General features: G+C 23.7%; 4 protein-coding genes across 4 annotated transcripts; 1 reads left to right on the forward strand and 3 right to left on the reverse strand. All coding sequences in view use genetic code 6, as the record gives it.

Annotated features, from left to right (window-relative positions):
- Window positions 1-598: 598 nt before the first annotated feature.
- TTHERM_00968570 (ChAPs (Chs5p-Arf1p-binding protein) protein) lies at window positions 599-3,729 on the reverse strand (the record flags this gene model as incomplete). The annotated part of the gene is made up of 2 exons (XM_001026075.2): window positions 599-2,853; window positions 3,231-3,729. 2 exons carry the CDS (start codon window positions 3,727-3,729, stop codon window positions 599-601), a joined length of 2,754 nt encoding a protein of 917 aa, XP_001026075.2.
- Window positions 3,730-4,143: 414 nt separating this feature from the next.
- Window positions 4,144-8,822, forward strand: TTHERM_00969570 (hypothetical protein; the record flags this gene model as incomplete). The annotated part of the gene is made up of 23 exons (XM_001026076.2): window positions 4,144-4,259; window positions 4,327-4,419; window positions 4,497-4,595; window positions 4,695-4,790; window positions 4,838-4,900; window positions 4,960-5,061; window positions 5,130-5,225; window positions 5,279-5,362; window positions 5,416-5,565; window positions 5,618-5,812; window positions 5,870-6,070; window positions 6,121-6,219; window positions 6,359-6,454; window positions 6,512-6,667; window positions 6,713-6,799; window positions 6,853-7,002; window positions 7,063-7,170; window positions 7,229-7,318; window positions 7,533-7,817; window positions 7,872-7,985; window positions 8,042-8,134; window positions 8,192-8,386; window positions 8,444-8,822. 23 exons carry the CDS (start codon window positions 4,144-4,146, stop codon window positions 8,820-8,822), a joined length of 3,147 nt encoding a protein of 1,048 aa, XP_001026076.2.
- Window positions 8,823-9,132: 310 nt separating this feature from the next.
- On the reverse strand, window positions 9,133-12,175 carry TTHERM_00969590 (kelch motif protein; the record flags this gene model as incomplete). Its single annotated transcript, XM_001026078.2, has 11 exons — window positions 9,133-9,215; window positions 9,476-9,567; window positions 9,621-10,290; window positions 10,345-10,444; window positions 10,528-10,667; window positions 10,738-11,070; window positions 11,122-11,286; window positions 11,340-11,577; window positions 11,653-11,914; window positions 11,970-12,090; window positions 12,151-12,175. 11 exons carry the CDS (start codon window positions 12,173-12,175, stop codon window positions 9,133-9,135), a joined length of 2,229 nt encoding a protein of 742 aa, XP_001026078.2.
- An 839-nt stretch (window positions 12,176-13,014) lies between these two features.
- Window positions 13,015-17,141, reverse strand: TTHERM_00969600 (Serine/Threonine kinase domain protein; the record flags this gene model as incomplete). Its single annotated transcript, XM_001026079.2, has 5 exons — window positions 13,015-13,132; window positions 13,334-13,921; window positions 14,584-15,176; window positions 16,082-16,651; window positions 17,139-17,141. 5 exons carry the CDS (start codon window positions 17,139-17,141, stop codon window positions 13,015-13,017), a joined length of 1,872 nt encoding a protein of 623 aa, XP_001026079.2.
- Window positions 17,142-17,384: the final 243 nt, after the last annotated feature.

Consider the following 17,384-nt stretch of genomic DNA (forward strand, 5'->3'; position numbering starts at 1 on the left):
CCCAACCCCAACCCCAACCCCAACCCCAACCCCAACCCCAACCCCAACCCCAACCCCAACCCCAACCCCAACCCCAACCCCAACCCCAACCCCAACCCCAACCCCAACCCCAACCCCAACCCCAACCCCAACCCCAACCCCAACCCCAACCCCAACCCCAACCCCAACCCCAACCCCAACCCCCAACCCCAACCCCAACCCCAACCCCAACCCCAACCCCAACCCCAACCCCAACCCCAACCCCAACCCCAACCCCAACCCCAACCCCAACCCCAACCCCAACCCCAACCCCAACCCCAACCCCAACCCCAACCCCAACCCCTGTTTTTATTTACATTATTTTTTATTTACAATAAAACTTAGAAAAATTTGTATTCATAATTAAAGATAGTTTAAAAGAATTAAATATGATTAAATTTAAATTTCATAAATTATTTAATTAATTCATATATGAAATAGCAAATAACACTTTAAATATAGTTGAAAGTTTTGAAAATACTTTTGAAATTATATAATATACTGTTTTTTAAAATTTTATAAGACAATACAAATAAATTTTAATTGGGAAAAAGTTTTATTCTTGAAATATTATATTTTATCATTAATACAAACTAGTGGTTTTATTTATTTAATTAAGAGACCTTTGTTAATTATTATTAAAGGCATCTAAAGCATTCATTAAAGGAGTTTATTTTTATTAAATTTATTATAAATCAGTTGTTCCTTCAATCGAAAAGTAGTTAGCTCTTTTAATAACTTCATTAATTATTGGGTCTTCAAATTTCAACTCATTTAAATAGGCTTTAAACTATCTTAAACTCTTTTTTGCTATTAATTATAAGAGATGGTCTTCTATCCAAGATGGAAGTTGATTTATTTATTTTACACCAAAACTTTCAATTTCATCTAGCAATTCTGTAATTACATAAATCATCGTTTTTGGTTCATCGTTAGCTTCTGCTATTTTAATCAAATTATCAAAGCAATTAAAGCAATAGTTTTTCTTCAATACTTCTCTCAAACCTTTTTAAGCTAATGGATAAAATTTTAATCTCATAGCTAATTATGAGCGAAGAAGCCAAACTTCAGCTGTAAAATCTAATTAACTAATTTATACCTCTAGATTACTAATGTCAATATTATTTTGCTTTTTATATTTAAGTCTTTCCTGTTGGCTGAGGAGCTCTTCTCTAATTTTATCTTCATTTTACCATTTTATTAAATAATTGAGATCTTCATATAAGCTTTAGAATACTCCATTAAATGTTTTATGTATTGGCCTCTTTTAAGGATAAGGGAGCAAATCATTAATACTTGGTTTAATTTAAGCAGATACTTTCTTTCTCTACTTACCAAAAGCAACAGGTATATTGGCACTATTAGAAATATTGCTTGAAAGCAGCTTGTTTGAAATATTTAAATTTTGTACGCGTTCTGATTCAGCTGAATCTTCAGTTAATTCTGTAATGTGGCTATTCTTTTCAAACTTTGGATTATTTTATGCTTTTTACTACTTTTAGTTAATTAAATGCAATTTTCTTTAAATATTCTTTTATATTTAAGGGTCTTTTATATTAGCCATTCCATAGTTTTTTTATTTGCTGTCTTCATTGTCATCTTTTAAAAACTAAGGGAGCTATTCTTCATCGTCAGAGAAATCAGTTCCATCATATTCTGGAGGGAATTGCTAAATTGCCTACTACTGTTAAATATTAGTTTAGCGATTTGATCCTTATGAATTTGTAGCCACCTAATCTTCACCTTTATTAGAAGCTTTATGGCTGTTTTAACTATCTTATGAAGGATGAGATTTAGAACCTTATGGTCCAGCGCCTTAATGCATCGGATTTATAGCTTATTAATGAGGACTGCCTTAATTTTAGTGTAAGATATTGAAAGGAAAATCATTAGATCTATCATAAATTTAGGTAAAATTATCTTAATTGATCATAAATATGTTTGTTCGAAGTTTAATCATGTTTTCCCATCCTATTTTTTTCTCCATTTCAATTAAAAGCTGATAAATCTTAAACTCATCCTCACAAAACTCTGAGGATTGTAATTTTGTTAGACTATCAATTTATTCTAAGTTTTATGGGGCGATTTTTTATTTATCATTTTAATTCTATTTTTACCTCAATAGCAAAGGAATGTTATTATTTATTACATAAATGTTGTTAAAAGAGCTTATAGTACCCCATTCCTTTGGCTGAGTTAGCTATTTATTACTTTTATTATTTTCGCATAGCATAGAATTAGTGCATTATTTATCTGGGAAATGCTCTTAGCGTAGAGAAATCTTAGCATATTTAGATGCCTGATTAAGAGCTACAAAACAATATTCAAAATTTTCCATTTTGTAAAAAATTTCAGAAAGTAAAAACCAAACATCGAAGCTGGTGCTGTGAATTCCTACTAAAAAGTTAGTAATACGGTAAGAATCTTCATACTTTCCGCAAGCATATAGATTTCTAGCTTATTAATATAATAATAAAGGAGAATCTGGTTGCTATATAAGATAATTTGCAATTAATTTTAATCCATCAGGGTATTATTTCATTTAAATATACAATTAATTTAAATGTAAAATCATTTTAGGATTTTCATGTACATTTTCAATTAAAAAATTTAATGCTATCTAGTACATTCTCTTTCTTGTCAAATATTCTACCAGTAAATAAAGCGATTTTGAGCCTCTGTATTCAAAATGCTTTTCAACTTCTTCCTAATTTTCATAAGGTAAGTCTATTTCTTTTACAACATTGCTAAATGCCTTGAGATATTCCTGTAAATGATCCAAAGTTTAAAATTCTTAAAAGTACTTGCCTGCTGGAACATCTTACTAATGCATACCTTTTTAGTGATGAATAAATTAAAATCTATAAATTATAATTATTTTTTTAAATTGTTAATAATTTATTTTAGTATATTTCAAAATATTTTTGCAAAGAAAATATTTTTTTAAATTAGCTTTAAGAATTTTAAATTTAAAGCTTCAAATTTTATTTCTATGCAATAATAGTTGTAACTCTATTTACTTATAAAAATTTTTATTAGATTATTAACATGTTTATAATAAAGTAGATTGAACTTAACTTATCGTTAGAATGATTTAGTTAAAAAATAAAAAAGAGTACTTTAAATTAGATTTTGTGATATTTAGTTAAAAAATACCATTTTTTAATTTTATAGAACTCGCATAAATAATGTAAAATAAACAAATAAATTACTTCTCAATCCAGAACTCACCATGGCTCTTTCCCAGAGCTAATCTGTAATTGTTACTAGTTCGCCATCAATTTTAAAACCATACAATTTCATAGTTCCTGGAATGGTGATTTCAATATGAATATCTATCCTTGAAAATGAGTCAAAAATGCAAAAATAACCTTTGACAATTTTCCACTCTCCTCTTTTTAATAAAGTCTATTTTTCTTCTTCCATATTCTTTATCATTAGATTAATATATGCTGAAACAGAGGCAGGAGTGGAGAGGTTTATACCGTGCACATAATGATATGTTCCTATTTATATCTATTCTTTGCTTATGGGAAGAATAGAGCCGCTTTAATACTTTTTTGAAAGATAACAGAGATCAGGTGGACCTAATGTAGAATACTACTTCATGCATTTAATCCTATTTCTTAATATTTCAACCTAATCTTATTGATTCTCTATGATTTCAAACACATCTTTTATTGTACTACCTTAAGGAAATTAATTTTTCATTCAAAATTTACTTTTTTTTTGTAAAATTTCAAAAAAATAAATAATTAATAAATTGAATTTTATAATTTTTAGAATTATATTAATTTTTTAATGCATCTTTTTTCATGAATTTTTATTTTTTTTTATTGTTAAAAACATAGAATAGAATTTTTTAGTAAGCAAAAAGACTAAATATTTCATAAAATCAGTTTAAAATAAAATAAAATATTCAACTACTAAATCTATGTTCTATTTCATTTCATATTAGCGGTTTTTTGTGTATTGTTAAAACCAATCAAATTTAACAAAAAATATATATAGATAGAGTCATTTCCTCTATGAATATAAATGCTTTAAAAAATATTTCAATCAAATATATTAAGATATTCTGATCAATTATTTTAATAAAAAAAATTTATAAGTAGATTAAACAAAATGGAAGATTTTGACTAAAGTTGTTAAGTTCAAGAAATATTGGAATACTAAGAGCTTTATAAGCTTACCAAAGGAAAAATAAACCCAATTAGCAATAATCTTAAAATAGATTTATCGTAATCAATAAAATTATATTACTTAAACAGCGTAATAGTAAAAGGATTGTAAATAATTTATAAATAGTGGATTAACCATTTCAAGAGAAAATATTCAAAATTTTTGGCTTATTTTGAAGAACCTTCCAAAGGAAACTACAGAACTGGATGTAACTTAAAGGTAAATTTAAACATTTTGTTTTTATGGATGTATCTTATTTTATTTATTTGTGATAAATATTTTTTTAATGCGTATAGAGACCTTATTTTATAGAAGGAGATGAGATTTGATACCACTCCATTACTTAATTTGGCTGATTTACCTAAATAAATAAAAAAAATTTACTACTTAATAGGGTAAAAAAATATTAATCATCATTTTTCAAAATAAATTATTGAAGTTTAGTTTTTTAAGATAATAATTTTATTTAACTTATCATTTTATTTATTAAATAGATTTGCTTAAATTTATTAATGCATAAATATCGAGAAGTACTTAGAATAAATAGCTAAGTTGCCTAAATTTATAAATTAATTTTAAATAAATATTTAGTAAGCAAATTAACTTTTAATATAAATTTTAATATTATTTCTTTTAGACAAGATTAGGGAATTGTTTTTTTCATCTCATTAGATAACTAAGAATTAGAAGTAATTATTAAGTATAACACTTTACTTTTATTCTTATTCAAATGCCGTATTAAATATTTTATTCTATTAGTGTAAATGAAAGAAAAGAAAGATATGGTCTGCTTACGAAAAGCTTTAAAGAAATATTTGAAAATTTTGGAGATAAATTCAATCAATTTTGTCTTAATATTAAGTAGAAGAAATAAATTATAATTTAAATTTGCTTAAGTTTTAAAATACAAAAAAATTTTTTTGTTAAAGGAATAATCAAGATGACGAATATACAGAATATACCTAAATATACGAAGCTCTGTAATATTTACCAAAAAATTTAAGGTCCATTGAAATAGTTAATGAGTAAATAACTAACAAAGTAATGATTTAATTATTAATGTTTTTATTTATTAAAGTATCTAGGAGACTTAGGAATCTAATCAAATTTTAGCAAATTCGTTGAAAGGAATCTCCTAATCAGTCTAAAGAATATATTTTTAGTAATAATAATTTTTTTTTTTTTTAAATTAATAACTCAAATTTTATATTAAAGATAAAATGGAATACTGAATAACCATATTTGCTCACTATAATAATTTCCATAAGCAAAAACAATTATTTAAAATAGAAATTATAATATTAATGAATAATACGACGATTATAAATTCTAATTATTGAAGAGTTAATTCTTTTTAAATATGATGTAATAAAAAATATTAAGTATTGATAAATATTAATTTTTAAATTTTTTATAGAGGAGAAGATTTGTAATAAAATGAAATAAATAATGTTATACCAAATTTAAAAGAAGTATTTTTAAATAAATCAATTAAAGATATTTTCTTAAAATTCAAAAATCTATCGGAATTGACAATAAATAATTGGTAATAGCTACTTTAGCAATTTGAGTTCCTAAATTCTCGTTTAAAAAATTTAAATGTATCTCTAAAGTAATTAAATATTAATTAATTATTAAATAAAAAATAAATGTTTTTAAAATTATTTAGTCAAACCAACAATGGCTTAGATCCACAAAATAATGACTTTTCATAGACATTATTCTCAAGAATATAAAATTTACCCAGAAAATTAGAGTCTCTAAAACTTAAATTAACTAACACAAATTTTTTAGATACTTCTTTTTAGCTATTTTCCAACAATATTTAGAATTTGCCTGGGACATTGAAATATTTTAAGTTAAAAATTGGGTAAAAAAACATATTTTAGCTTTATTTAAGCTAATTTTTTATAAAAAAAGGAACTACAATCAAAGGAATATAAATTATGATCTATTATTTTAGAATATAAAGCAGCTACCGAATTCTTTAACAGAGTTTCATATAATTATCTAACATCCGTAATTTATTTATTTATATTTTATTTTTTAATTATTTCTTGATATAATTATTTATCATTACACATATTTTCTGGATCATAGAAGAATCAATTATTTCATTTATATTTATATTGATTTTCTAATTAATTTAATTCATTAGATAATAAGCATTTAATTAGGCAGAGCATTTCAAAAATTGTATAGGAATTTTCACCAAAGATAGGAAAATATAAAATTTTACCATAAAAACTTAATCGTAAATAATTATAAAATAAAAAGTTTGTTTTTAATACATTTTGAATATTAAAAATAGACATATAATATTAAGGGATATATTTAATTCAAAAACTTTACAAGTTATACTATCTGATGTGAGAAATTTAAATAATATTTTTAATTAATTTGATGATCAGTCTTTTTATTTAGAAGGAGTCGATTCGCTTTAATTAAAAATTAATCTTGTTTAGACGTAAAATATTGAATAAAATTAAAATTATTGAGAAAATTAAAATAGATTTCCTAATGGTAATGAGTGTGAATAGTTAGGAAATTAGCTAAAAAATATAAGCAAACAATTTTAGGAAGTTAAGATATAGATAGGGTAAAGTTTTTATTAAAAATGCTATGATGAAAATATTTAATTTACTAATTTAGATAAGAGTTTCCATTTGGTCAAAATTAAGAGTCACTAATCATGTATTTCAAATTAGCAGATTAAAATTTCTTGAGAAAAGTATTTGAAATCTAAAACTCGAATTATTAAACGATATTTTTATAAACTGATAAAAAATATTTTTATAATATGTAAATTAGAGATTCGTAATAATAATAATACTAAAAACTTCATCTTTTTATTTTAATTAGGAAATTTCTAACTAACTATAATATATTAAATGATAATATATTTAATGAGCTTGATTAATTCTTAGGAACTGAAGATTATCAATACGAAAATTTAACACTATAATTTTAGTATTAATAATATATTTTATTTAATAATAAAAACTTTAAATTTTTAATTAATAAATAGAGAAATGAGAAATATTGATGGCATTATGAAGTTCAAAGAAATACATAAATTTATTCATCCAAAACTCAAAGAATTTGACTTACATTATTAGTAATTTGTTCAAATCTTTATTAACTAAAATATTTAATTTTTAAATAAAATTTAATAATTACCATAAATTTATTTCAGAAAACCTTAAAATGTTGATTTTAAAAATACTTTAAAGCAAAATTAAACAATTAAAATAAAATTAAAAATATAAAAATGCAATTTCATTAAAGAATATTTAATAGACAATATATAAATTTCTAATGAATAAAATTAGATAATGCAATATATCAGACTCTGATTTACCATTTTCAATTTAAGCTCTTGGAGAGAGTTTATAATCTAGCAATATTGAAATATTTAATTTGAACGTTTAAAGCAACTCTAAAATTCATAATAAATTCTTAACTAATGTATTTAGCAGAATATATTTGTGGGAAAGTTTAAAATCTTTGAATTTATATTTACCATCCACAAACATGAAATCAAAAGGGCTAAGTTAATTTTCAAAAATCATTTAAGGTAGACTTCCTAAATTAGAGAAATTTTAATTAGATCTAAGGTAAATTTAATGTTTACTAATTAGCTTGAATTTATAAAATTTATTTTAAAAAAGTAAAACAGAATCATCTTACAAATTACTCTCTTCATCTGTTGCTCATCTAATTTAAGCATTTAATTGTAATGTATGCCCTAAATTGGAGAGTTTTGAATTATCCATTAATGAAATGTAATAAGATAGGAAGATTAATAATATCTTATTTTATATATTTATATTTTAAAAAGGAAAAATAAATACGTTAAGAAAGATTTGAAAGATATTGGATATTCAATAACTAAATTATCATAGACTATGAAGTGTATTTTTCTAAATCTAAAGTAAAATCTTTATTAGTGGTATAAATTATAAATTAAAACATATTTTTAATATACAAGAAATATGATTGAACAATAAGGCAAAGGGCTCAAATATTTGGTTAAATCTATTGCTACTTTAAGAAATTTAGAAAAAGTAGATTTAGGTTGTTCATGCCATGATTAAATTTACTAAGAGTCTGTATTTTTTTTTGCAGTAAAAATTCCTAAATATTTTGACTTCAATAAATTAAGGGAGTTAATAATAACTTTTGAGTAATTTATTGCTTCAATTCATATATACTTTATTAATATTTTAAATTAATTATTTAGCGTTAAAGATAATATAGACATAGATTAAAATAAGCTCCTCTTAAAATTAATTAAATAACTTAAATAAACTGATTTAACTAGATGCTTCTGTGATATTTATATTTATAATATGACTATTGCTATTGGAGGATTTGAAGAAGCCTATTTTGATCTAAAAAAATGCACTATTTCTAAGGAAACATATGATATACTTACTAAATTTATTTTTGATCTCCCTCCAAATATACAACTTCCTGAAGATTTAAGTTTAGTTCCTATGTATGATTATATATAAACAAACAACAATTAAAGAATTAATCACCAAAATAGTGATAGTAGTGATGATAGTGAAGAAGATGAAAGTGATATTTTAGAATTAGATTAATTTGTTGATTTTTGATAAATAAATTTTTTATTATTTAAATTGAGAATTTTTTTAGAATTAATTATTTAAAATATATAATTTTATTGAAATTAAAATTTTTAATAATTAATATTGTAAATAAATATTGATCTGTATAAAGTAACTTTAAAGGTGATCTTTTTTTAAGAGATGAAATATTTAGATAGATAAAAATATATTTTTATGATATAAAGCATACAAAAGAGATCAATTGAAATTTTATTATAAATTATGAAACAGTGTTTGTAAATAATTAATTAATATATTTATTTTTTTTGAAATCAAAATTTATTCTTTTCTAATTTTATCAAATTATATATGGCTATGCCTTTTGAGAGAAATTTGTTTGAAAAGAATTATGGAATTACCTTATTTTAGAAAATTTAGACCCTATTTTTTACATTATAAAAATAAATTTTAATTACATATTTTTATTTTAAAATTTAATTTCACTTAAAAAAAAAATTTAATAAATCATATTTATTTTTACATGAATTGTTTTCCAGAATTATAAAAAACTGATAAATAAATTATGAAATAGAAGAAGAAAAAATAAACCACTTTTATCAATTTTTTGATTGATGATAGGTTATTCTGTATTGTATGTAAAATCTTTAAATAAAATAAATTAATTTAATATTGATATTTACCAGTCTAGTTAAAAGAAATAGGAGAAAAAAGTTGCTTATTATCGTTAGTCCTTGGAGTTAAAGAGCTAATATTTCTATTTCTTTATTAGATTCTAAAAATTAAAAATGAATTTAATTAATTAAATTGAAAAAATAAAGTCAATACTCATTTTATAAGGTCTGGGTATTTGTAGTGTGTAAGCTTCTCTATCTTTTTCTCGTATTTTATATTTAATTTTCTTGTTATTATGATAAATTTATTGGGCGAAGAGATTTTAACTAAAATTTGTTTGGAAGTGGGGCAAAAGATTTAAAATTAAGAGGAAATTTTGAATGAGAAATTTATTATTCTTCTCCTTAAGAGTTTTATTTTGCCTGCTCAAATGCAAGCTGCTATTACTACTGGTTAATAAACTTAAAATCTGTTAATGGAGTACTCACATCTTTAGAATAATCATCCCCTTCCATCGCTCTCTTAAGCTTATAGGAATTTATGTTATCAGTTTCTATATAGTAAAGAAAGCAATTAGAATATTGAGCTTCTTATAACCCTCCGAAAAAGAAAATTTATGAACCTAAAGCACAACTAGCATGTCCAGAACGATATACGTTATCTAAATACTCAAAATTAATTTAAACCCATGTTTTTGTTGAGATTTTGAATATCCAAAGATCATTGTAATGCACATATGCTAATCTATTTTGAGTTTCTCCAATTCCTCCAAAAATAACTAAACAATTCAAAGCTTCTATATAATCCATAGAATGATCAAATCTTGCAGGAGGTTGCTTGCCAATAGTTTAAATATTCTACCACTCACTTAACTCTTCTTTTGCTTTTTTTATATTATCAATTAAATAAACCTTCAACTAACTTCATTTTAATTTACATGAACTGTTTTCTTTGACAAACTTCAACACCATCATTTAAGAATATAATTTTCCTTTTCTGTTTTTCCCTCCATAACAGTAAATGCCCTCGTCGTTATACTTTTTAAATTTATTAATTGAATTAATTTTTACATTTATTATCTAATTTGTTATTTAAAATTCTATTAAGTGCTATTTATTACTTTTAATCTATCAATAATAAGGCTTTGCTTTTTTTTGTTTTTCATCTGGTTTTTTGAAATAAAAACTGCCACTATTTTATGAAATGCAATGCCATCGTGAAAGATTGAATCAAATTAGTATGTTTTCCATCTGCCTAAATCTAAATTTTTATGATAAAAAGAAAAATAAAAGTTAGAGTGTAACTTTTTTTTAAAAGTGTTAGGAAAAACCTAAGTTTAATGTCTATATATCGGATAAATATCTATCGTTATTTGAAACTCCTCCTAGTGTGATTAAAAGATTTTCTTTAACAACACTGCTATGATTTCTTCTCTATTCAGGTATAGATCCAAAACCTACTACTTAAGACCACTCACATTTTAAAACATCAAAGCTCCAAACATCGCTAAAACAGTGTCTTTATTTTAGTTTAGAATTGAATTAACTTTATCCTCCATATATAATTATAAAATTATCTTTGTATGTTACTGCAGTATGACCAAACATCCCTTTGTGGGGATAGTATTCACTTTTAAACTCCAGTTTTTTCCATTATTTAGAGACTAATATAATAAATAAAGAAATATTATTTACTCAGCATTAAGGAAAAATACCTAAATCAAACTGATCTACTTCTTTTCTTATCTCTTCTCCTAAACCTCCATAAAGATACAAATTACCGTTTAAATAATTTAAAGAAGCTCCTTCCCTAAATGCAGGAGAGTAGGCAGAATTAAAATCAACTTTCAAGCAAAAAAAGTGGTAGTTCTCTTACTCATCTTTTTATAAAATTATTATAAGAAATAAAGATCTTTCATTTGGTATTTATTACTTTGGTTTTATTCAGCTTTAATCTAAGTATTTTCATTACTTAAATTATCTTAAAATCCTTAATCTAATTCCTATTATTAGATATTTATATTCCTCTTAGGACTACCCTCTGCATTTTGTTTTAGTTTAGAAAAATCAGTGTATACTAATTCCTCATCTGCAAAAATAAAATTGTTAGATTTTTTATAGCTCCTGATTTTAGTTCTTAAACTTTGAGTTCTTTTTTCTATTTCCTAAGCCTAAGATAAAGAATAATTATCATATTTTTGTTAAAAAATTTGAAAATTTTATTTGTTATTAGAAAGTTGTTTTACTTCTTTAAATATTTTTTCCATGTTAGCTTTTTAAAAAACATTCAAGTTTTAACTAATTGATCGCATTTCTTTTTTATTATGCTGAAGCTGCACCTACAGCTTCTCCTTTTCATTTTACAATTTTAACAAATCATTTAATTCTGCATTTTCTGTAAGCTCTTTTTTAAAAGAAAAGAAGAAACTTTTTTGGTTATTTGTAAAATAATTCTAAGTAGATTTAGAAAATAGAAATGAAGTAGCAGTTAAATTGAATTCCTGAAACCTATTTGTAAATTTTATTTTAAAAATTTATATAATTCTATAAATTTATATTTTACGCAGGAGATTTTAAACTTCTTGCAAAGTTATCTTGAAGCGTATTTGTCATAGAGCTCTCAGACGATTAAATTCTAATTTACTTCAGTTGCCTAATATCAACTTAAGATTTTTGCTTAGAATCTATTTAGAATTTTTATTATTGATAGTTAGTTCAGTTATTAAGTATAAGCTAATTTTTACTAGATCTATTGAGCGTATTGCTCATTAGGTGTTCAATCTCAAGTTTATATATTTCAATATAATTTCTATATTAACTTATAATTTTTTTTTCTTTAAGAAGTCAATTATCTTTTTATTATTAGACAAGTAGAATTTTGGATTATGCTCAATTATATTTAATTAATTAATTAATGAGTTAGTTTTTAGGCATATAATTTAATAGGATTATTCTACTTAAAAAACATGCTAGAAGTTTTAAAAAAATATAAGTAATATAATTAAATAAACATTTTTTTCATAAAATGCACTTATTTTGTTTGTGCTTCAATCTGAATTATAATTATATTCGTTTATTTTTAAAAATTTTTAAATTGATTTAATAAACATTTTTTATTATTTAAAAATCCTACCTTAGCTTATTGATTAAAATGTTTAATTATAAAAAATTTATTTAAAAATAAACCATAAAAAATATGTGAATGTTATGAATATAAGTTAGACATACATGCATATTATAGAATAGTAACAAATAGTGGATGCTTAAAACTAATTTTAAATCTTAATAGGGATGAATAATTATCATATTTTATGTCTGTCTTTCATTCTATTATGATCCTATTTGCAGAATAGGTAGAAGCGACATGAATGATGTAAGTAGCATGTATATCTTATAAATTGTAAATGTTTTTTTTAGATTGGCATTGATATTATTAAACTTTCATATTATGAAATCATTAAAGAAAATATTTATATGATTATAGTGATAAAATTAAAATAGCCTTAATACATTATGTCAGTAAAAAGTATGATATTTTTAAGAACAATTAATTCAATTTAAATTATTTAATTTTTTATTTGTAAGTTTATTAAACCCCAATAAATCAATCAACGTTAATCATAATAGTTGTTATTATATTAAGGGGGGAATTATTGCTATTGAGAGTGATTGCTCATATTATTTTAAAAGTTATTAGGAGGAACCATAGGAATCACACCTCCATTTCTATTTTTATAATAAAAAAAAACATTTTAATTAATCTTTTAATTAATTTGATAAATTTCAAAATAATTCATATGCCTATTTTAAATATAATAATAAAATGGTTTGCTAAATGACTTATAAATGAAATTATTATTCTAAAAGGCATATAAAATAATCAATCAATCAATCAATCAATTTTGTATAAAAAAAGTATTTAGTTACTGAGGAGGAGGTTAGTAAGGGTAATATTAATTGGGTTATCCTTAGGGGTAATATGGCTATTGCACTTAGGGAGGATATTTTTGCTATTATTGAGAGTAACTAATGTGCTATTAATTAGGGTGAACAAACTATTGCTATTGTTATACTCTCTACTATTGTAAAGAGTAGTATGAGATTTCTTGGAGAGTCTCGAAAAACTCATTAAAGGTAATACTTTAGTCACCATTTTTGTCAAAAATTGTGAATGTGCAATTTAATTCTTCTTCAGTTAAATCTGGGTCAACCTTTTTTAAAAGCTTTGAGAACTCACTGATGTCCAACTGCTTATCATCTGATTTATCATACTTACTGAATAAATCTCCAAGATTTATGTTGTATTTTTAAATTGCAAATTGTAACTTCTTGATTGCATAATTTGCTCTTTCAACGGATTCCCTTCTGCTGTGACTCAAATTCTAATTCTAATTATTTAAGAAATTTTATGCAAATCCACTTTGCTTTTATTGGATTGGCATGGGGGCTTATTAACTAGCAGGAGAATTATTTCCTGAATTGCTAACTAAATTAGTTCCGGTTTATGTATTTTATCTATTTTAAGTAAAAATAAATATGAAATATCTTTAATAATTGATTTAATTAATTAATTAACAAATTTAAAATTAAGAAATAATCTAAACAAAATGAAAAGATGGATTGATTAATTTATTTATTATAAATTATTTTGGGTTTTTACTGATTTTTGTTATGTGAAATAGTAGAAAGAAATAAAAAATAATGAAATAAAAATCTATGTTTAATATTCGAAATATAAATATTACTATTTATTCCTCCTCTTTAGCGAAAACATAAATTTGAAAATAAAAATTATACTTTAAAATGTTATAAATTTAATATTTTTATAATTTTTAAAAATATATTTCCAAGAATTTGAAACTTTATTTGATTTATGAGTGGATGGATGGATGAATGAATGGATGATGGATGTAATTAATGAATGAATTTAAGTATGGGAGATAATAATGCTGTTATTTATTTTCATCAAAAGGAATTAAATTGGAGACTAATACATTTTACACACACTAGACTGACTAACTACATGTAGTACTTCCACTAACTAACTGAATGAAAATCAAGCGCAAATAAAAATATGCTTGCTTTAGAGTGCATTTTTTAAAATTATTAATTTTGAGTGAGGCTTGGTTAGTAATATTTATTTTCTTTATTATTTTCATGCTTATTCATTTTTTTACCTCGTTATGGCTTGAGTTGTTGGAACCTAGGCATTCATTTTTGTACTCATTACTACATCGTTATTTGAAAGCCACTTTGTAAATTCTTCAAAACTGATAGTGTTGTCTTTATCGTCATCAAATTTATTGAAAATGTATTCGATTTCCGATCTATCTAATGTATTATCAATGCTTTTCATTAACTTTGAAAATTCCTTCATTTCAAGTTTTGAATCGTGGGAGAAGTCGTACTTCTTGAAAAGATCTTCTAGATCGATACGATTCTTGTATATATTCTATCTCAACTCATTTATAATGTACTTAGCCTTATCTTCCATTTAATCGAATTGGCTAGTAAATTTCTAAAAATATCCTTAGAATACAGGATGTTTGTACACATCAGTCCATTCCATTCTATCCTTTTCATCTATTTTTAAGCATCTAGTTATGAAATCCTTGGAGAGATCAGAGACATTGTATGCAGGGTCGAACTCAAGAGGTTTTGTTTAAATGTTCTTTACTAGTTGGTATTATGAGTTAGCAGTGTAAGGAGTTTTTCCGTAAAGCATTTCATAAAAAATGAAAGCAAGTGACCATAAATCGCTCTTTGCTGTCTTTTGATTTTATTAAAATTTAAAAAATTTAACTTATTTCCAAAGCAATAAACATGTTTTTAATTTTATTATTTCATTTTTAAAAAATGATCTCCATTTATTTAGCTCGAATGAAAAATTAGATTTCTTTTTGCTTTTTAAAATTTTTACTATTCTATTTGATTTATATCACTATTTTTATCTAATATTAAATTGGCTAAATTAATAATTTATTATGCAATAAAATGTATAACAAGCAGCTTAAAAAATTTAATATTTGGTTTCGATTAAATTAAAAATAGGTGACTTAGTAAGAGCTAGCTAGCTTCATAGTTTTTTATAATATTTATAACCTACTGAAGAAATTTTTTAAATTAAAATTTGATAACAATATTAACTTTATTCATAATATATATTTATCATAAACTCACTATTAAAAATTTAAATATTCCTTTGTTGTTTGAATTTATTTTCTATATTTTTAAAAAAAATAGTTTCGTGCTTTGTTTTGCTTTTTTCATATTTGATGTAAAATAAATCAAAAAACCTTTTATTTGTTCAATACTTTAAAATGCTTATTGTTTGATCAAAGACCTTTGGATTTAAATTCAGAAAGGGAAATAATTATAAATGCTGTTTTTTAAAAGTTGATTGCCTATTGAGGTTAATTAGTTAGTTTTACTAATATTTTGCTTATTGCAAACTTTTATCTTTTGAAGTTTTTCTTTTATTTTTCCAATTATTAAAAACTAATAAAAACTAAACAAGACAAAATTTCAAAATTCAGCGAGGGATATTATAAATTTTTAAAAAGTATTGATGTAAGCTTGTTTGCTTCGTCTTAGTATCTTGTGAAGTACATTCAAAAATTGGAGCTGAAACAGTGAAAAACAAAAAATGAAATGAATATTTTTATATTTATTTACATATTTTTCATGCATAAGAATCTAAGGGCTCATATAAAGGGGAGTACCAACCAAGGAGGTAAGCATTTATCTTTAGAAGTTATCAACAGTACGAGCGAAACCAAAGTCTGCAAGCTTGTGCTAATTGCCCTTGATTAATATATTTTCAGGCTTGAGATCTCTATGAATGATACCATTCTTTAGGAGATCCATGAAGCCATTCAATAAATCCTTCATGACATTGAGGGATTCTTGTTCAGAAAGATTCTTTCTTTTTTTAAGTTCAGAACGGAAATCGCCTCCGTCACAATATTCCTAAATTATATAATAATTGTTGGATGTTTCCAATACATCAATCAAGTCAACAACGTATTCGCTCTTTAACTTCTTCATAATTTAGATTTCTGAAAAAAGACCGTTCATTAAATATTCATCATTTTGAATCTACTTTTTCTCAATCATTTTGATTGCCACCAATTGTCCATTTTCGGTATTCTTTCCTTTAAAAACTTTACCGAAAGAACCTTGTCCTAATACACTTGAAAGCTAGAAATGATATTTGTCAATCTTCTTTGTTTCTTAATTATTGTTCTATTTGTTTTATAAAATAATATAAGTTTATTCTCATTTTACATTTGTTTTTAAAAACATTTTTGTGCAGTTGGTCATTTATTTATTTATCTATCTTTACAAATTTATGGAGTTAAGGATGTGAAAGATTGCTTTTTACTTTCTAGTTTAAAAGGCTTTCCTAAGTTTTTAGGGCTTGCCCCTACTGAATGAGGAGTTAATTTGATATTTTAAAGAGGGTGTTTGCTCTTTTCCTCATTTGTAGAAAGAACAAGATGAATATATTTTTTGTAAGTTGTATTTATCGTTTTTATTTTGCCTTTTTTGTAAAAATACATTAAGCGGCTGGAAGACTAATGAGTTGAAATCGATTCCAAAAGCTAAACTACTCTTTTTATTTAACAAATACTTTGCCGCTAACTCCTCAACCAACTGCATATTGTGAGTAAAAACTCGAAGCAGATAATTGTGTTGTAGTAAAGAACATTTTCAATTTCAAATACTATACCATTTTGATTATTTTGCTATGGGTTAATCTTGAATTTTTCTTATTATTTGACGATGAACTCTCTTCTTCTTCTTATTTCTTTCTTCTTTTCTTAATTAAATTATTTCTTCTTCTTTGATTTCAATAATTTTTTATGAACAAAACGAAGGTTTTTATTTCTTTATATATTTTTTGATTTTATTTTTATTATTAATTAATGCAAATTAATGAGGGCCTATATTTACTATATATTTTTATTATTTCACT

The sequence above is a fragment of the Tetrahymena thermophila genome (assembly GCF_000189635.1).
Source record: "Tetrahymena thermophila SB210 genomic scaffold scf_8254051, whole genome shotgun sequence".
Classification (NCBI taxonomy): Eukaryota; Ciliophora; class Oligohymenophorea; order Hymenostomatida; family Tetrahymenidae; genus Tetrahymena; species Tetrahymena thermophila.